This window comes from Haliotis rubra, unplaced genomic scaffold (genome assembly GCF_003918875.1).
Source record: "Haliotis rubra isolate DU_JTF1 unplaced genomic scaffold, ASM391887v1 Scf47, whole genome shotgun sequence".
NCBI classification, from domain to species: Eukaryota; Metazoa; Mollusca; class Gastropoda; order Lepetellida; family Haliotidae; genus Haliotis; species Haliotis rubra.
The window spans coordinates 1,338,638-1,355,247 of NW_025767157.1; the positions used below are offsets into that span (position 1 = coordinate 1,338,638).

Genomic DNA, 16,610 nt, shown 5'->3' on the forward strand with positions numbered 1-16,610 from the left:
TGTTTCGTTTAATATATGCACCACAGCATTGCTACTCTTTTGTAAACAGGTAAAAAACAATAAAACAATACTTTTTTCAGATACATACTTCTGTAAATGATTTTAAGACCGTACACCACTGCTGTGCTGCGTATCTGCTACTGTTTCTAAATTATATCCTACCGTATCGTGCATATTTTTTTATCCGTACATACGCCAATACGGCCCTTATCTGGAGCCCTGCTTATTGAAATGCCCCCCCAAACAAACGCACATCTGCACTCCAAACACAGAATTTGCCAGATCACTCAGACAGCTCCAAACTTCATGGATCAATGTATCCAGGTTGCACTAATGCAGGTGAAATACTGTCAGTGCAGGAAACTGCACAGTACAGGTAACAGTTTCTACCAACAAATGCATGGCAGCAGTTTTATCGGTATATATTTCCTGTACGCAGGGATTTACAGGACGCGAATTCCTGCGTCCTTTACTCATAAAAATTAGCAATGGTCGCAACGAAATTTATTAGCGTGTCCACATGGACGCAGAAAAAGTCCAAATACTTTGCAAAAATTCCAATCAACAATAAGTTATCACTGAGTTTGCTACTAGCTGAGTTATGGCATTTTATTTGCAATTTAATTATGTGATGATCATAATACACAAAACAATAACAGTAAATGAATGACAACAATATTGCAACATAGTAACAGTATTGATAATAATATTTAAGTGTCTGGGACCCCCATTTCAGTAGTCCAGGGGCTCCTTTCACGAAGCAACCTTTACTAAGGTTAACCTTAACTCCCATTCTTTAACATTTGACTAAGGTTACCTTAGTGACTTACGATCACCTTAGTGCTTTGTGAAAGGAGGCCCAGGACCCCTGAAAATTAAGAGTATGAGTCCTAGGGACCCTCAAATACAGGAATCAAGGTAAATCCCTGCATATGAAATACGTCATTTCCTATTTTGTGCACCAGGTGACTCAGTTCCCGAAGTGAAAAATGAAAACAAATCAGTTACCTATAGACCACTCGCTGTACACAATCTGGTGACAGTTACCTATAGACCACTCTCTGTACACAATCTGGTGACATTTCATGAAGGTTAGAGGTCACTGTGTAATACATCACTTCAAATGGTGGACAAGTTGATTTTGCAGACTGGTGTTCAAGCAGACAAGGTATTACATTCATAAATGAAAATATCAGTTTAATTAGCAACCATCTGTCAAAAAGTTCCACCAGAAATGCAGTAATATGAGTAATTCTGAAGAATGTGAAGTTGGCCATGCATGTTAGTGTTGGGAATTGGTTGAAATCTCAAAATTGATGATTGTTTAATTACCATTCGAAAAAAATGGGTTATCATAATTTTTTCAGAATTTTCCTATTCAGGTTGTTATTGCAGATAAGTATATCGTGGTTATCTGGGGATTTTTTTTGTGTGTTTTTTTTTAAGAAACTGCATTTGCAAATTTCACATGTAAAATGATGCAACTTGCTACTTTATAGTGATGACTAATATATCATGAACATAAACCTCCTGGAGTCTTCAAGAAATATTGAGTCATGACTTTTCAGTAAGTGAAGTGAGTTTTCTAAGAATTTTAACACGTTTTCAGGCCCTGGCAACTTTCTAGATATGTTCCATCGTCAAGTGTTTCTACGACTAAAACAGTCTAATTTTATGTTTAATTATGAGAAAATATTATCGATTGCTTGGTCGTTTGGTCACTACGAACAATCTTCCATCATTTCAATTCAGATCAGATCTCTGACACTACTAATGCATATCCCTCTCAGGAATTCCATATCAGGAATTATCTCTGTGGCAGCCATAAGTCAGTGAGTAATTTTTAGTTTTATGCCACTTTTTGCAGCAATATATGGTGAGTGAGAGAGAGAGCGGAAGGGGGAGAGAGAGAGAGAGCGGAAGGGGGAGAGAGAGAGAGAGGCTTCACGCATTGTTTCCATGTAGGGAATCGAACCTGGGTCCTCGGCATGACGTGAGTAACTTTTAGTTTTATGCCACTTTTTGCAGCAATATATGGTGAGAGAGAGAGAGAGAGAAGGGGAGAGAGAGAGAGAGAGAGAGAGACTTCACACATTGTTTCCATGTAGGGAATCGAACCTGGGTCCTCGGCATGACGTGAGTAAACTTTTAGTTTTAAGCCACTTTTTGCAGCAATATATGGAGAGAGAGAGAGAGAGAGAAGGCGGAAGAGAGAGAGAGAGAGAGACTTCACGCATTGTTTCCATGTAGGGAATCAAACCTTGGTCCTCGGCATGACGTGCAAACGCTTTGACCACTAGGCTACCCCACTGCCCCAACCACGATTAATTGTTGGTAACAAGGTTCAGCCAATATTTTGATGGTGATTACTAATACATACTGGCAGTAAGTTATCGAAGTGTTCTCACATGACAATCATTGACATGTGTAAATATGAATATGAATGAAACGGATGAAGATTATGTTAGTGAATCTATTCTGGTATTATAATATTCTACTGGACATAGTATGAAAATGAAACCAAATCGATAAAAAAAAATCTCTCATAAAGTGATTTTCAATTTCAATTTGAAATTCAATTCGAAGGTATTCTTAAATCCTGGATCACTCGAACTATGTTTGAGTCTGAAACCCAACGAAGTTTGACTGTATATATTTCTTTTGTTCGCCTGTTTCCTTCATGTCATTGCTATGTTTCAACATGTTCAACATCCTGGACCTTTGTTATTAAATTTCTTAATTCAAATTCATTATTTGATTTAACCTTTCAGCATTGTCATCTGTAAACATCTTAGGGAACCAGACTCCATCATTGTTGAAGTTTTGAGTAAAACACAGAGATTATCTTATAATGAAATTGTACTCAATTTTATACGACTTCTTAAATCATTTTTCAAATAAATACACTTCTACATTCAACTGTACCTAGCGAACATAATTTTCTGAACTAGTGTTTCAACATATCTTACTGACAGCATGACACGTTAACTGCAGCATTTGGAAAAAATCGGTTGATCTGTTTTTAAGTTGTAAATATATAAGTCAAGACACACAGCTGTGAAATGAAGTAAAACTGGCCCATCTTGGTATCTCTATTTTTCATCCACAATGTGTTCCATGGGCGGTTTCGCTAATTTAACTTCACCAGACCATATCAGCTGGGTTTTATTATTATTAAACCCATGACCTCACCTACCAGTTCCTCAACTTGACAAGGAAGCATAATACATGCCTAACAGATTGGTAATCTCCAGGTTAACAAGCAGGGGTAGACAATGTGCAAGAAATCTGACTAGGCCTTTGTCTCATTTTGTAGCGTTATATTTTGTTCTGTAAGATAAAAATCTGACAGAAAATTAGTGGTCCAAAACTTTCAAAAAGTAATCATTACAATACTCAGAAGCAGGGGTGAAACAGTACGCTCTTATCATGGTACTGTTATCAATGACAGTTTTGTTCATTCAAATGACAAAGGGTATGGTTATTTTTTCCGTGTTATTAAACAATGTAAGGTTTGGCTCTTCAGGGATTTACAGGACGCGAATTCCTGCGTCCTATACGCATAAAAATTGACAATGGATGCAACAAAATGTATTACCGCGTCCACAGGGACTTTTTGTAAAAATCCCAATCAAGTGACAATAAGTTATTACTGAGTTTGTTACTAGCAGGGTTATGGTATTAATTGCAATTTAATTACTGTAACAATGTGATGATCATGACACACAAGAAAATAACAGTATGAAAAATAATATTTAAGTGTCTGGGACCCCCATTTTGTTGTCCAGGACCCCTGAAAATTAAGAGTATGAGTCCCAGAAACCCTCAAATACAAGACTCCATGGATGATAAATCCCTGGGTGGACCAGGACTCCATAATGTGTTTCTCTCATGCCCAAGAGATGCAATGTTTTAAAGACGTGATAATGAATGCAAACTTTTATCAATCCTGACTTTCAATTACAAGACACCTTGAATACATGAACAGACAGACGGGTGCAATATCAAAGGTTAGTTAGTTTCCGACAAATTTGAAACAGGTTGTGGAAAATATTTTTTACTGCCAGGCTACATCATCATTTTGAACTCATTTACCTTTTCTATCCATTACCAGTGTTATTAACACATTTCCCAAGCTGGTTTACACATGCCATTAACAGCAGTTTACCATGCCATTAACAGCAGTTTACCATGCCATCAAACAACATCAAAACAAGCAGATCTAACATGATGTCCCTCCATTCTGTAGTGGTCAAAAACTGAAATAAATATGAGTTTCAGAAAATCTTATATGTAATTCCCTACATATACTTTTTCGGAAGAAATTGTAACTCTGATCATATTATTGCAAGGGAAAAATAACGTCATTACCATTAAAATCAGATCATAGTGCTGACACTGATCATGTTTCTTGATTTGGCAACGCCATATGATACCTATACAAGGATTCCATTCTCAGCTTCCTGAGGAGTATACAATAAGCCAAGCTCCCAGTGTGGTGCAGTACAGAAGCTCTAGACACTCGCAGGAGTCAAGCTGCCAAACATGACCACTTATCCACCTTCTCTCTGTGAGCAGCATCGCATTACCTCCCCTAATTTGTGAGCTGTGTGGTGTAGACAGGAACCACATGCGACCTCACCAATTGCACTCAGAGTGTAACGCACACATTAATGACTTGTTTGTTAAACCTGTCTGTTGTTCAATGTCATAATTTATCAACTACTGTATATGATAGCTCCCTGGGTTATAATGACATACACCAACCATGGCAGCTTGACTGACCACCCGATCCCATTAGTCGCCTCTTACGACATGCATAGGTAGACGAGGACCAACACCATCCCAGAATTTTACGGAGCTCCATGTTTTAGCAACATGGCAATTATAGTAAAAATAAATTTCTTAAGTCCACAATTAGTTGTGCAGAGTTGCTCCTTAGCATACCAGGAACCTGTTGCTCAAAACAACATCGACTTATCAAGCCACTCACTCACGAAAGTTATGAAGTAAATTACGTACTGTGCCCAGCAGACGCTGTAGCCACCAGGACCACCACCAGCACCACCAGAGTCCACAATGTCTTCATCTGTAACAAAAAAACACAAGGCCTGATCAGGGTCAGCATTTGAGGCAGGTTCTAGGTTTCTTGGGGTCGATGGTGTAGCCTAATGGTTAAAGCATTCGCTCATCATGCTGAAGACCTGAATTCGATTCCCCACATGGGTACAATGTGTGAAGCCAATTTCTGGTGTCCCCGCCGTGATATTGCTGGAATATTGTCAAAAGCGGTGTAAAACCATACTCACTCACTCACTCTGTGATTCTTACAAAGGTTTTTAAAGATTTGCTGAAGAATATTAATCCAAGATTTGAGCTTTTAACATTCATCTTGTTCAGTGTGACTTACTTGAGCTTTAGTTTTCTCCATAAAAAATGCACCTGATCTTGTAATTTTACCATTCACAGGTTCGCAAAGGTCACAATATTTGATCTGGATGAGTTACTATGCTAAGTTGCTATGGACCAGCATTCATTACCAATTGGTTGCTGAATATTACAAATAGCAATGTAAAACTACATTCACTTAGCAAAAATGTGCTTAACTAATCGCACAAAGACTTGAGCCACTCTATATATAGCAATCAGTCCCATCTTCATATTTCCCACACAATCAAAGGCCATCTTAACCATGACAGTACAAATTGTAGTTGTTAGGCCAAGTGCCAAACATTCAGAATTGAAGTACAAAGACACTCACAAAACAAGGTGCCTGTGCATGAGTAGCTTAGTTTTACGCCATTTTAAGCAATATTCCAGCAATATCAAGGCAGGGAACACCAGAAATGGGCTTCACACATTCTACCCATGTGGGGAATCAAACCTGGATCTTCGGCGTGACGAGTGAATGCTTTAATCACTGGGCTACCCAACCGCACAAGGTGCATGTGAAGCTATGTCAGTAGTCATGTTAATTAAATCCTGGTTCAAAATGTCAAATCACTTTTAATCAGGCATAAAAATCTCCACAATGATTTCTGCATTTCATAAACAAATCTCACGTTTTATTGTTAGTAAGTTTGAAGAAGGAAGTTAATTTGCCAATAACTTTGTTTGTTTTTGTTTAAGCTCACACCCATACAGCAGCGGTAAGATAAGCTAGCACATCTGCGTAAATTACGCAAATACTTATGCGAAAACTCAATTCTTAAGTCTATTGGGTACAAGTACGCTTGAATTTTTGTAAATACTCAAAAAAATTGATCTTCCATGCGTACACACAAAAATGTCGAATGTTAGCTTGCGTACCGGGTGGATAGATAAAATAACTGAGGTATATTCAGAGGTTCTATTTCAACACATGGACTTGGCAACTTGCAGTCTTTCTTATCGTTTCTCATATTACAGATCCAATATCAATAACATTTAAACTTTATTATAGTTTTACAATTAATGGAATATGGCAAAATACCCAATTGAGTTTGAGTGAGGTGGGTACAATTTACTTGGTTACTCAAAGGAAAATGAGGATACCCAATTGAGATGAACACAAGCGAGTACATAACTCAATGACCAAAAAAGTTATCTGCAGCTCTGATACAGCACATATTATTAGAAAATGTTCGAAAGCATAAACAAGTCTTGAGGTTAAGATAAAAAGTTTCACCATTTCCCCAAATAACCAGTTGCATAATGTTGTAGATATTCTTGGGATTTGGGGATTATTTTATCACTTTCCACAGTGCCCACATAATCGTAGCAGAGGAAATGTATGCATTATTGATAAGGGGCCCTTCATAATTTATGAATTGGGGGGTGGTGGTGGTGGTGTGTGATGATGATTTTTATGGAGAAGCATGTACAATGTGACTGACCCCCAAACTTTATGTACAAAGTAAGTGACCCCCCTGCATGTCATGTACAAAATCAATGACCCCCCATATTTTGTAAGCCAATATTTTTATGTACAAAGTTGATAACCCCCTAGAACATGTGTACAAAATTGATGACCCCTACCTCCAAAGAACAAAATGGGTGACACACCCCACACCTACTCCCCAAAAAAAAAAATAATCATCATCATCATCACCCCCCTAGCCATAAATTATGAATGGTCTCTAACCCTACAACTTAAAGGCTCATGAATCTGAAATCAATTCTTTTGATGCGAAAGTTTAAAACTGCACATACATGTATCATGATACATATAGATCAAAATGTATTGCTCCTACAGCTGATTCTGTAGTACATAATCAGTGGCAATTATGAAGAAACATTTTAACAACCAAACTGATACTATTATAGGTCAGTAAGCCGAAATTATATATCAGTTGAAAACAAATGTGTTACTTCAGTTAGAATGAGTGAGTGAGTTTAGTTTTACGCCACACTCAGCAATATTCCAGCTATATGGCAGCTGTCTGTAAATAGTCGAGTCTGGACCAGACAATCCAGTGATCAACAGCATGAGCATCGATCTGCGTAATTGGGAACCGATGACATGTGTCAACCAAATCAGCGAGCCTGACCACCCGATCCCGTTAGTCGCCTCTTACGACAAGCATAGTCGCCTTTTGTGGCAAGCATGGGTTGCTGAAGACCTATTCTACCCCGGATCTTCACGGGTCCCTTCAGTTAAGTAAATTAGATCATTTCATTACAGTGCTAATAAAAGTTCTGTATCTTCGGACTCATTATTTCCGGACTTCGGACCAAAGTGTCGGCCCGATAAGGTAGTTACATGTAAAAACATTGCTATATAATTCAGTTCAGAGCAAGGGAACTCCGCTGGCCAATAAAGCCCTGAATAAACATTCAAAAAGCCTGAGGCCTGATCCAGGGTCAGCATTTCCGGAGGTGGTTCTAGGTTCTTTAGGGGTCGATGGTGTAGCCTAATGGTTAAAGCATTAGCATCATCATGCTGAAGACCTGAATTTGATTCCCACATGTGGTACAATGTGTGAAGCCAATTTCTGGTGTCCCTCAACTGTGATATTGCTGGAATATTGTCAAAAGCGTGTAAAACCATACTCACTCACTCACTCTGTGATTCTTACAAAGGTTTTAAAGATTTGCTGAAGAATATTAATCCAAGATTTGGAGCTTTTAACATTCATCTTGTTCAGTGTGATTCTTCACTTGAGCTTTTTAGTTTTCTCCATAAAAAATGCACCTGATCTTGTAATTTTACCATTCACAGGTTCACCAAAGGTCACAATATTTGATCTGGATGAGTTACTATGCTAAGTTATATGGACCAGCATTCATTTACCAATTGGTTGAATAATACAAATAGCAATGTAAAACTACATTCACTTTAGCAAAAATGTGCTTAACTAATCACACAAAGACTTGAGCCACTCTATATATAGCAATCAGTCCCATCTTCATATTTCCCACACAATCAAAGGCCATCTTAACCACAACAGTATTAAATTGTAGTTGTTAGGCCAAGTGCCAAACATTCAGAATTGAAGTACAAAGACACTCACAAAACAAGGTGCCTGTGCATGAGTAGCTTAGTTTTATGCCATTTTAAGCAATATTCCAGCAATATCAAGGCAGGGGAACACCAGAAATGGGCTTCACATTCTACCCATGTGGGGAATCAAACCTGATCTTCGTGGACAAGTGAATGCTTTAATCACTGGCTACCCAACCGCATTGCAAGGTGCATGTGAAGCTAATGTCAGTAGTCATGTTAATTAAATCCTGGTTCAAAATGTCAAATCACTTTTAATCAGGCATATAAAAATCTCCACAATGATTTCCGTGATTTCATGCAAACAAATCTCACGTGCTTTATTGTTAGTAAGTTTGAAGAAGGAAGTTACTGCCAATAATAACTTTGTTTGTTTTTGTTTTAAGCTCACACCCATACAGCAGCGGTAAGATAAGCCAAGATCTAGGTGAAATTACGCGAAATTACGCTAAAACTCAATTCTTAAGTCTATTGGGTACAAGTACGCTTTGAATTTTGTAAATACTCAAAAATTGATCTTCCATGCGTACACACAAAAATGTCGAATGTTAGCTTGCGTACCGGGTGGATAGATAAAATAACTGAGGTATATTCAGAGGTTCTATTTCAACACATGGACTTGGCAACTTGCAGTCTTTCTTATCGTTTCTCATATTACAGATCCAATATCAATAACATTTAAACTTTATTATAGTTTTACAATTAATGGAATATGGCAAAATACCCAATTGAGTTTGAGTGAGGTGGGTACAATTTACTTGGTTACTCAAAGGAAAATGAGGATACCCAATTGAGATGAACACAAGCGAGTACATAACTCAATGACCAAAAAAGTTATCTGCAGCTCTGATACAGCACATATTATTAGAAAATGTTCGAAAGCATAAACAAGTCTTGAGGTTAAGATAAAAGTTCCACCATTTTCCCAAATAGCCAGTTGTATAATGTTGTATATATTCCTGGGATTTGGGGATTATTTTATCACTTTCCACAGTGCCCACATAATCAGAGCAGAGGAAATGTATGCATTATTGATAAGGCCCTTCATAATTTATGACTTTTTTTTTGTGTGTGTGTGTGTGTGTGTGTGTGTGTGTGTGTGTGTGTGTGTGTGGTTTGATGATTTTATGGAGAAGCATGTACAATGTGACTGACCCCCAAAACTTTTTATGTACAAAGTAAGTGACCCCTGCATGTCATGTACAAAATCAATGACCCCCATATTTTGTAAGCCAATATTTTTATGTACAAAGTTGATAACCCCCTAGAACATGTGTACGAAATTGATGACCCCCTACCTCCAAAGAACAAAATGGGTGACACCCCACCCCCACCTCCACCCCCAAAAAAATCATCATCATCATCACCACCCTAGCCCTAACCCTACAACTTTAAGGCTCATGAATCTGAAATCAATTCTTTGATGCTAAAGTTTCAAACTGCACATACATGTATCATCATACATATAGATCAAAGTGTATTGCTCCTACAGCTGATTCTGTAGTACATAATCAGTGGCAATTATGAAGAAACATTTTAACAACCAAACCGATAGATACTATTATAGGTCAGTAAGCCGAAATTAAATATCAGTTGAAAACAAATGTGTTACTTCAGTTAGAAAGTAAATTAGATCATTTCATTATATCACAGGACACATATTTCCAGTTAGGACCCTTGAACTTAGTGGGGTTCCTCTAGAGTCATAGTTTTGTAGGTGAAGGTAAACCTGATTCCTCCTCATTAAAGCTGTGACGATATATCGTAGTATCAATAATCCTGATACTTTATCTGACGATAAATATATCGATACGTTTTTTCGTATCGTGATATGTATCGTTGACCTTAAAATTGTTAATTTTCATTAGATATTGACGGTTATGTCAAAATTTCTTGCTATTAACCTATATTTTTTTAAAGAAAATAACTAAAGAAAGCATATCGTGATATGCATCGAATCAAATCGTAATGTTCCAAGATATCGCGATACGTATTGTATCGTGAAATTTCTCTATCGTCACACCTCTACTCCTCATAATGACAATGACTGTTGCAGCTGAAACTCAGCCCACTAACAAATTGGGTAATAAAATAGTTCAGAGTACTCTGGGTTATTTGTCTGGTGTGCTGATGTTTTGGCTAGATCCGGTTTGACACATAAATTGTTTGAAATGCTAAATGTCAACACTGTGTTGAGTGTGCCATACAGGCCATGTTAACGGTCTGGTCATGACATGTCTCCAAGAGAACAATCACAATTCATTTGATGTAGACGATAGCTCTATTATCGCCATAACATTCCACATAATTCTACAACACACAAGTTGTTCTCATATAGCTTGGGTCATGTCATCACCAGCATATTACATAATATTCAGTCATATAAGCCAAGCATCCCCTGAAAGTGTCAGAACAGAACCAGTATGTCTGTCTTATTTGATGACTTTAATATTCAGGATTAAACTCAATAAAATTTCTGTTTTATAAATGAATATATTATCAGAAAATTTACAAAATGTTTACATATGTGGGTCTAGAAGACAAAAGGAAGTGAACAATAAGATGTACCAGCAAATTTAATTTCATTGTAGTTGGATTGTCTATAGAAAATGGAATAAATGGCTTCCTTTGTACTAATCCCCATTGTATGGTACAAACACTTCCCCAAACTTGTATAAATGCCGCTCAATCTTTATTCTGTTCATCATTTGCTTCATAACGGTTTTAGAACCTAATTGTAAACCAAAAGTCACTGTGTTCTTTAATCTGATTGGCTGAAAAACGTGAACAAATGGTATTTGATTCCCGGAAATTCTCTGCGTATTAATACATACAAACATCGCTCACAACATTGTATTGTTATGTCGTCAGCTGTGATGACGTCATTAAAATCATATAGTGACGTAAAGTCCGAATGACATCACAAATGAGCAGTTCCAGATGCTACCATGGGAGACAGCCGAAACGGCCGGCGGATGACATTTCACTGCTGTACCGTGATACTCGATGGCAATGAGTGCAGACACAAAAACGTGTGTGTGGACCTTTTGGTTTACTCTTGTGTTTATACAATATGATAAATATCATGTGTTGGCCATTTCCTGGTGTTATTGATTATTTGAAGCATCGGGAATATTTCATTTGAAACCTCCAGCTGGCGCCCTCGGTTCCAAATGAATTCCGTTAGCTTCAAATACTCAATAACACCCTCGAAATTCGCCAACACATGATGTTTATCTCCTAAATCAAACGCGTCACTGTCATTGTAATAAAGAAGTTGTTCATCCATACGATGTTATCCTTCCTTAGTGCTCCAACTTCTGGCACCCAAAGAAGTTATCCTTTGTACAGACTCCTCTTGACGAATAGCAACCATTTTACATGTCAGTTTTTTTACAAACTCTGAAAAATTATTATACTGTTCAGTAAGATTAGTAGGACAACCAGTGTCTTCCCCATATGCTTCAGTTGAGACTTGACATAATTAGAGCCATGTGAGAAACATGTGGCACTGTCTGAGTAATTAGGCCGGGTAATCAATAACTGCAACACTGTGATACCTGACAAAATCCGAGTTAACTGTCAAGTATGTGCTCTATCATAATAAATCATTATGTATGATAAAGATGCACAGACAATACATCACATGGTTAGGAAGATGGAGAAACAGCAGTCAGCATTTCTCACATGAAAGACAAATAACTGCATTAAACAACAACGAACCAGGTGAGTACAGTATGGTAACGGTGGTGCCCCAGGGCACCTGCCTCAAGGCAACACCTGACCCCTGTCTGGCAGACCATCCCCAGCTGGACAAGGCTGAAATAATATGACATGGATTACATAATTAATATAATCCAACCTACAAATGTATGACGACATGTGTGTTCAGGATGTCACACAACAAATACAATCATGCCCATGAACAAGGATGATGAACATGGCATCCTACTGCTTGATTAATGGCTGTTTTGGGGACTGAAAAGTAACTTAGGTTATAGACACAGTGAGGATATGGTAGTCTCACAGTCCCTGAACGACACCATTTTCCCTTAAGCCCAGCCATCACCATGAACTTGATGAAGCTACAGTCCAGCTGCAGACTACATGTTCCACAGGTTCTGAATCCTTCATCTCAATGTTTCTCCTTTACAGTGTAAATGTTGTTGCGTGGTTCTGTCAAAATTACCAGTATATAATTAAGACTAAAGTTCAAAGGCAAAGCCATGATAAGTAACGCATCAAAACAAGTGTTACATTGACTCACTGTCAGGGATTGGTTATCTCTCAGACGTTACTTATAGAATTTGGAATTGAACCTACGGCATTTAATGCATGTATTTAAAAGAAAATACTAGTGTTGGGAATTGGTTGAAATTTCACAATTGATGATTGCTTCTTTACCAACGAACAATCATCGAAAAAAATTGGTTAGCGTCATTTTTTCAGATTTTCCTATCAAGGTTGTTATTGTAGATATGTATAACATGATGTAACTTGCTACTTTAAAGTGATGACTAATATATCATGGACATAAACTTCCTGGAGTCTTAGAGAAATATTCAGTCATGACTTTTCAGTTAGTGAAGTCAGTTTTCTAAGAATTAAACACGTTTTCAGGCCCTGACAACTTCTAAGATATGTTCCATTGTCAAGTGTTGCAAAGACTAAAACAGTAGTTCCAAAATCGTTTAATATCGATTATGAGAAAATGTGATCGATTGCTTGGTCGTTTGGTCACTGCGACCAATCTTCAATTATTTCAATTAATCGGAACACCACTAGAAAATACGGTTTCATTTTACTACATGCCATGACTGATCTTCAATAGCAATACGAACATTCAAGTGGACTTTCTTTAGAAGTATGTTACATAACCATCAGTACAGTGTGCATAACTGATATATCGTCTCCAATATAGCTTCAATATTTGTAACACACTCTACTGACTGACTGACTGAATGAGTTTGGTTTTACGCCGCTTTAAGCAATATTCCAGCAATATCACGGAGGGGGACACCAGAAATCGGCTTCACTCATTGTACCATGTGGGGATTCAAACCAGGGTCTTCGGCTTGACGAGCCAACACTTTAACCACGAGACTACCCCACCGCCCCCTCTAACACACTCTAAGATGCTTCACTAAAAGACCAAAGGTGCTGACAGTACTTTAAGGACCAATTTTGTTCTGGGGAGGCAGGGGGTCAGCAATTTTGTTCAAAGGAATATTTAAAAATTATGCTTAAACATAATGGGAAGGGAGGGGGGGGTCATTGATTTTGTACATGACATGCAGGGCAGGGTCACTCACTTTGTACATAAATTGGGGGGGGAAGGGGAACATTCACATTGTACATGCTTCTCCATGAAATCATCATCACCCCACCCCCCAAGCCATAAATTATGAACGGTCCCTTATCAGACGATAAAGTACATTTTTTGCTAGTGGTGTTCCGATTAATTGAAATGATCGAAGATTGTTCGCAGTGGCTAAACGACCAAGCAATCGATCACATTTTCTCATAATCGAACACAAACGTTTTTGGAAACACAGTTATAGTAATAGAGTTTGAAATATTTGACGATGGAACATATCTTAGAAGTTGTCAGGGCCTGAAAACATGTTTAATTCTCAGAAAACTCACTTCACTTCCTGAAAAGTCATGACTGCATATTTCTTGAAGACTCTGGGAAGTTTATGTTCATGACATATTATATTAGTCATCCCTTTAAAGTAGCAAGTTGCATCATGTTACCTTGGATATGAAATTTGCAAATGCAATTTGTGCAGTTTCTAAATAAAACCAAAAATAGAGAACCAAATGTTTTTCTTTATACTTATCTGCAGTAACAACCTGAAGAAGAAAATCTAAAGAATTATGCGAACCAATTTTTTTCGATGATTGCTCGTTGGTATTGAACAAATCATCAACTGAGATTTCAACCAATTCCCAACACTACTTTTTGCATCATGTCGCACTGTAATTGACGTCACTACGCCATTTCAGTCTGCTGCCTCGTAATCAAACCTACCCTTGGTAACCGATGTCATGACGCATCTAACTCTGTAACACCCCGCGCCTTGGTTTACAGTTAATTCACTCGGCTTACATCACTGGTGGAAACTTTTATGTTTTCTGCTCACTTTAACACAGACACAGCAACGTTACAGCAATGCAATCATGGAATGTTTACAGTCCCACAATGCATCCATGGAATGTCTTCTGACTAGATTACTTCATCTGGATGTACTGATCTAAACTTATAAAAAATTTTCTGACACATTAAAAATATTGCCCCATATACTCCTAGTTTGAAATGTGATAATCACAGATTTAATGAAAATCAACAATGAAAAGACAATATTTAACCCTGAATATAAACCTTAAAACTGTTTAGCATTTGTTTTCCTATAAACTAGAGCCTTAACATTGGGGGACGGAGCACCTCAGTTAGCCCTGAGCGAGGATTGTTAATTTAGGTCACCGACTTCATCGTTTTTCTGTTTATTTTCTGATTAAGATTAACCATAGGAAAGTATGAAATTTAGCATCTTAGAAAAGAAAAAAAGTTTGTTCTACCACCATGTATAGTGTAACTAAGTACACTTTTGCCCTGGACTATTACAAGGATCCAATCTTCATAAGATCATACAGCTCCCAGCTAGCACCCAGTGTATTATTTGATTGTACATTACTGCAACTTCAGCAATGTCAACAGTGGACCAATACTGCAAGACAAAATAGACACACAAAGGCAGTACTTCAGTTATCTCTTATCAATAATTGCCAGCTAGCATGACTTTTCTCGCCCATGAACAATTTGTTGATAATCCAAGTAGTATGCCACTCGGAACCCTGGGCATAAAACATGTACATTTGGACTCTTGGGGGTCGCAATTTGTTCCTCCCCTCTGGATCCGAGCATGCCATACTCATATAGAAGAAATATAGCTGAGTGCAGCTTCAAGCAAACAAACCAAAGATTGAGAGAGTGAGTGAGGCGAGTGTCAAACTCTTCCACTTTGTGCTTAACCCACCTCACTCACTAAGTCTCAGGTTTAGCCAACCCTGGAATTAATTGCTCATTAGGAACAAACTAACTCCAAACCGATCATTAAGTGTATAATATAAGTTATATTATAACAACATATCGCCACTACACATGTAACACCTAATACTTCAACATGTCTCCCAAGTTGGTATACATCTACTGGTCTCTGTAGAGACTCAAACCATGAAATATTTATCAATGTGCCTAGTGGGCTGTTGGAATGCAAGTAAAGAATGTCCATTGTTTGGGTGAACTTCAACATAACTAGCAAATTAAATCAATTGTGTCTGGTCTGTGTATATTTTTAGAGTTAATCTTATTCCGAGTTATACTACATTGTTTCCACCTATTATCATGAATGACAATGCTAGGGTGTTATTATGTATATATCCAAGATGCTATCAACAAACTGTTGAATAAAACCTGGAAATCAAACTTCAACATGATCAGTTATTTCCTACTTAAATTGAAACATTTTTACTGAAAGCGAAGAACATGAACAATTATAGTCTGTCATACAGACCCTGAAACAAATATACCCAGTATAGCCCATGTAAGTCCACATTATGTAGCAAGTCTAGATGACTCAAGTTTCAGAAAATGAAGAAAGTCTGGGTGCCTTTTTATTATATTTTACAAACATAAGCTTGGAACCATATGTTCATTTCAGAGACTAGACTTTAGTCTTAACCTGTTACTCATGTACTGTATACTCAAGCCTCTGATATTTTCTTGCTGCCAAGATGTCACAATGACCCTCCAATTTTAGAGAAAATGGAAAACCCTGGATGATATGAGTATTTATTCTTCCACAAATTTCAGCAGTCCAAATGCAACTCTTGTGACTGATGCTAAGTCATTGATAACTGTAAATGTATTTAACTGACAACAATTGATAGACATATCAAGCACTTGCACTGTGCTGTACAATTCTATAAGTAAAAGGTGTAGATAATATGAAACTAGCAGCAGAAGCACCTAGCCTTTATAACATTTGACTGCCATAAATATGTTTCCAACAAATGTCAGAAGAACACAGGGTCCATTAAAAGACAAGACCTTTGAAATTTGACC

At 37.6% G+C, this 16,610-nt stretch overlaps 1 protein-coding gene across 5 annotated transcripts in view; it reads right to left on the minus strand.

Moving 5' to 3' along the window:
• LOC124290590 overlaps positions 1–16,610 on the minus strand; it is a 49,281-nt gene that overhangs the window by 20,369 nt on the left and 12,302 nt on the right. For all 5 annotated transcript variants that reach the window (XM_046727342.1, XM_046727340.1, XM_046727337.1 and 2 more), the window contains exon 2: positions 5,023–5,089. In XM_046727342.1, coding sequence (XP_046583298.1) covers positions 5,023–5,089 — 67 coding nt within the window. The remainder of the gene's footprint in view (positions 1–5,022; positions 5,090–16,610) is intronic.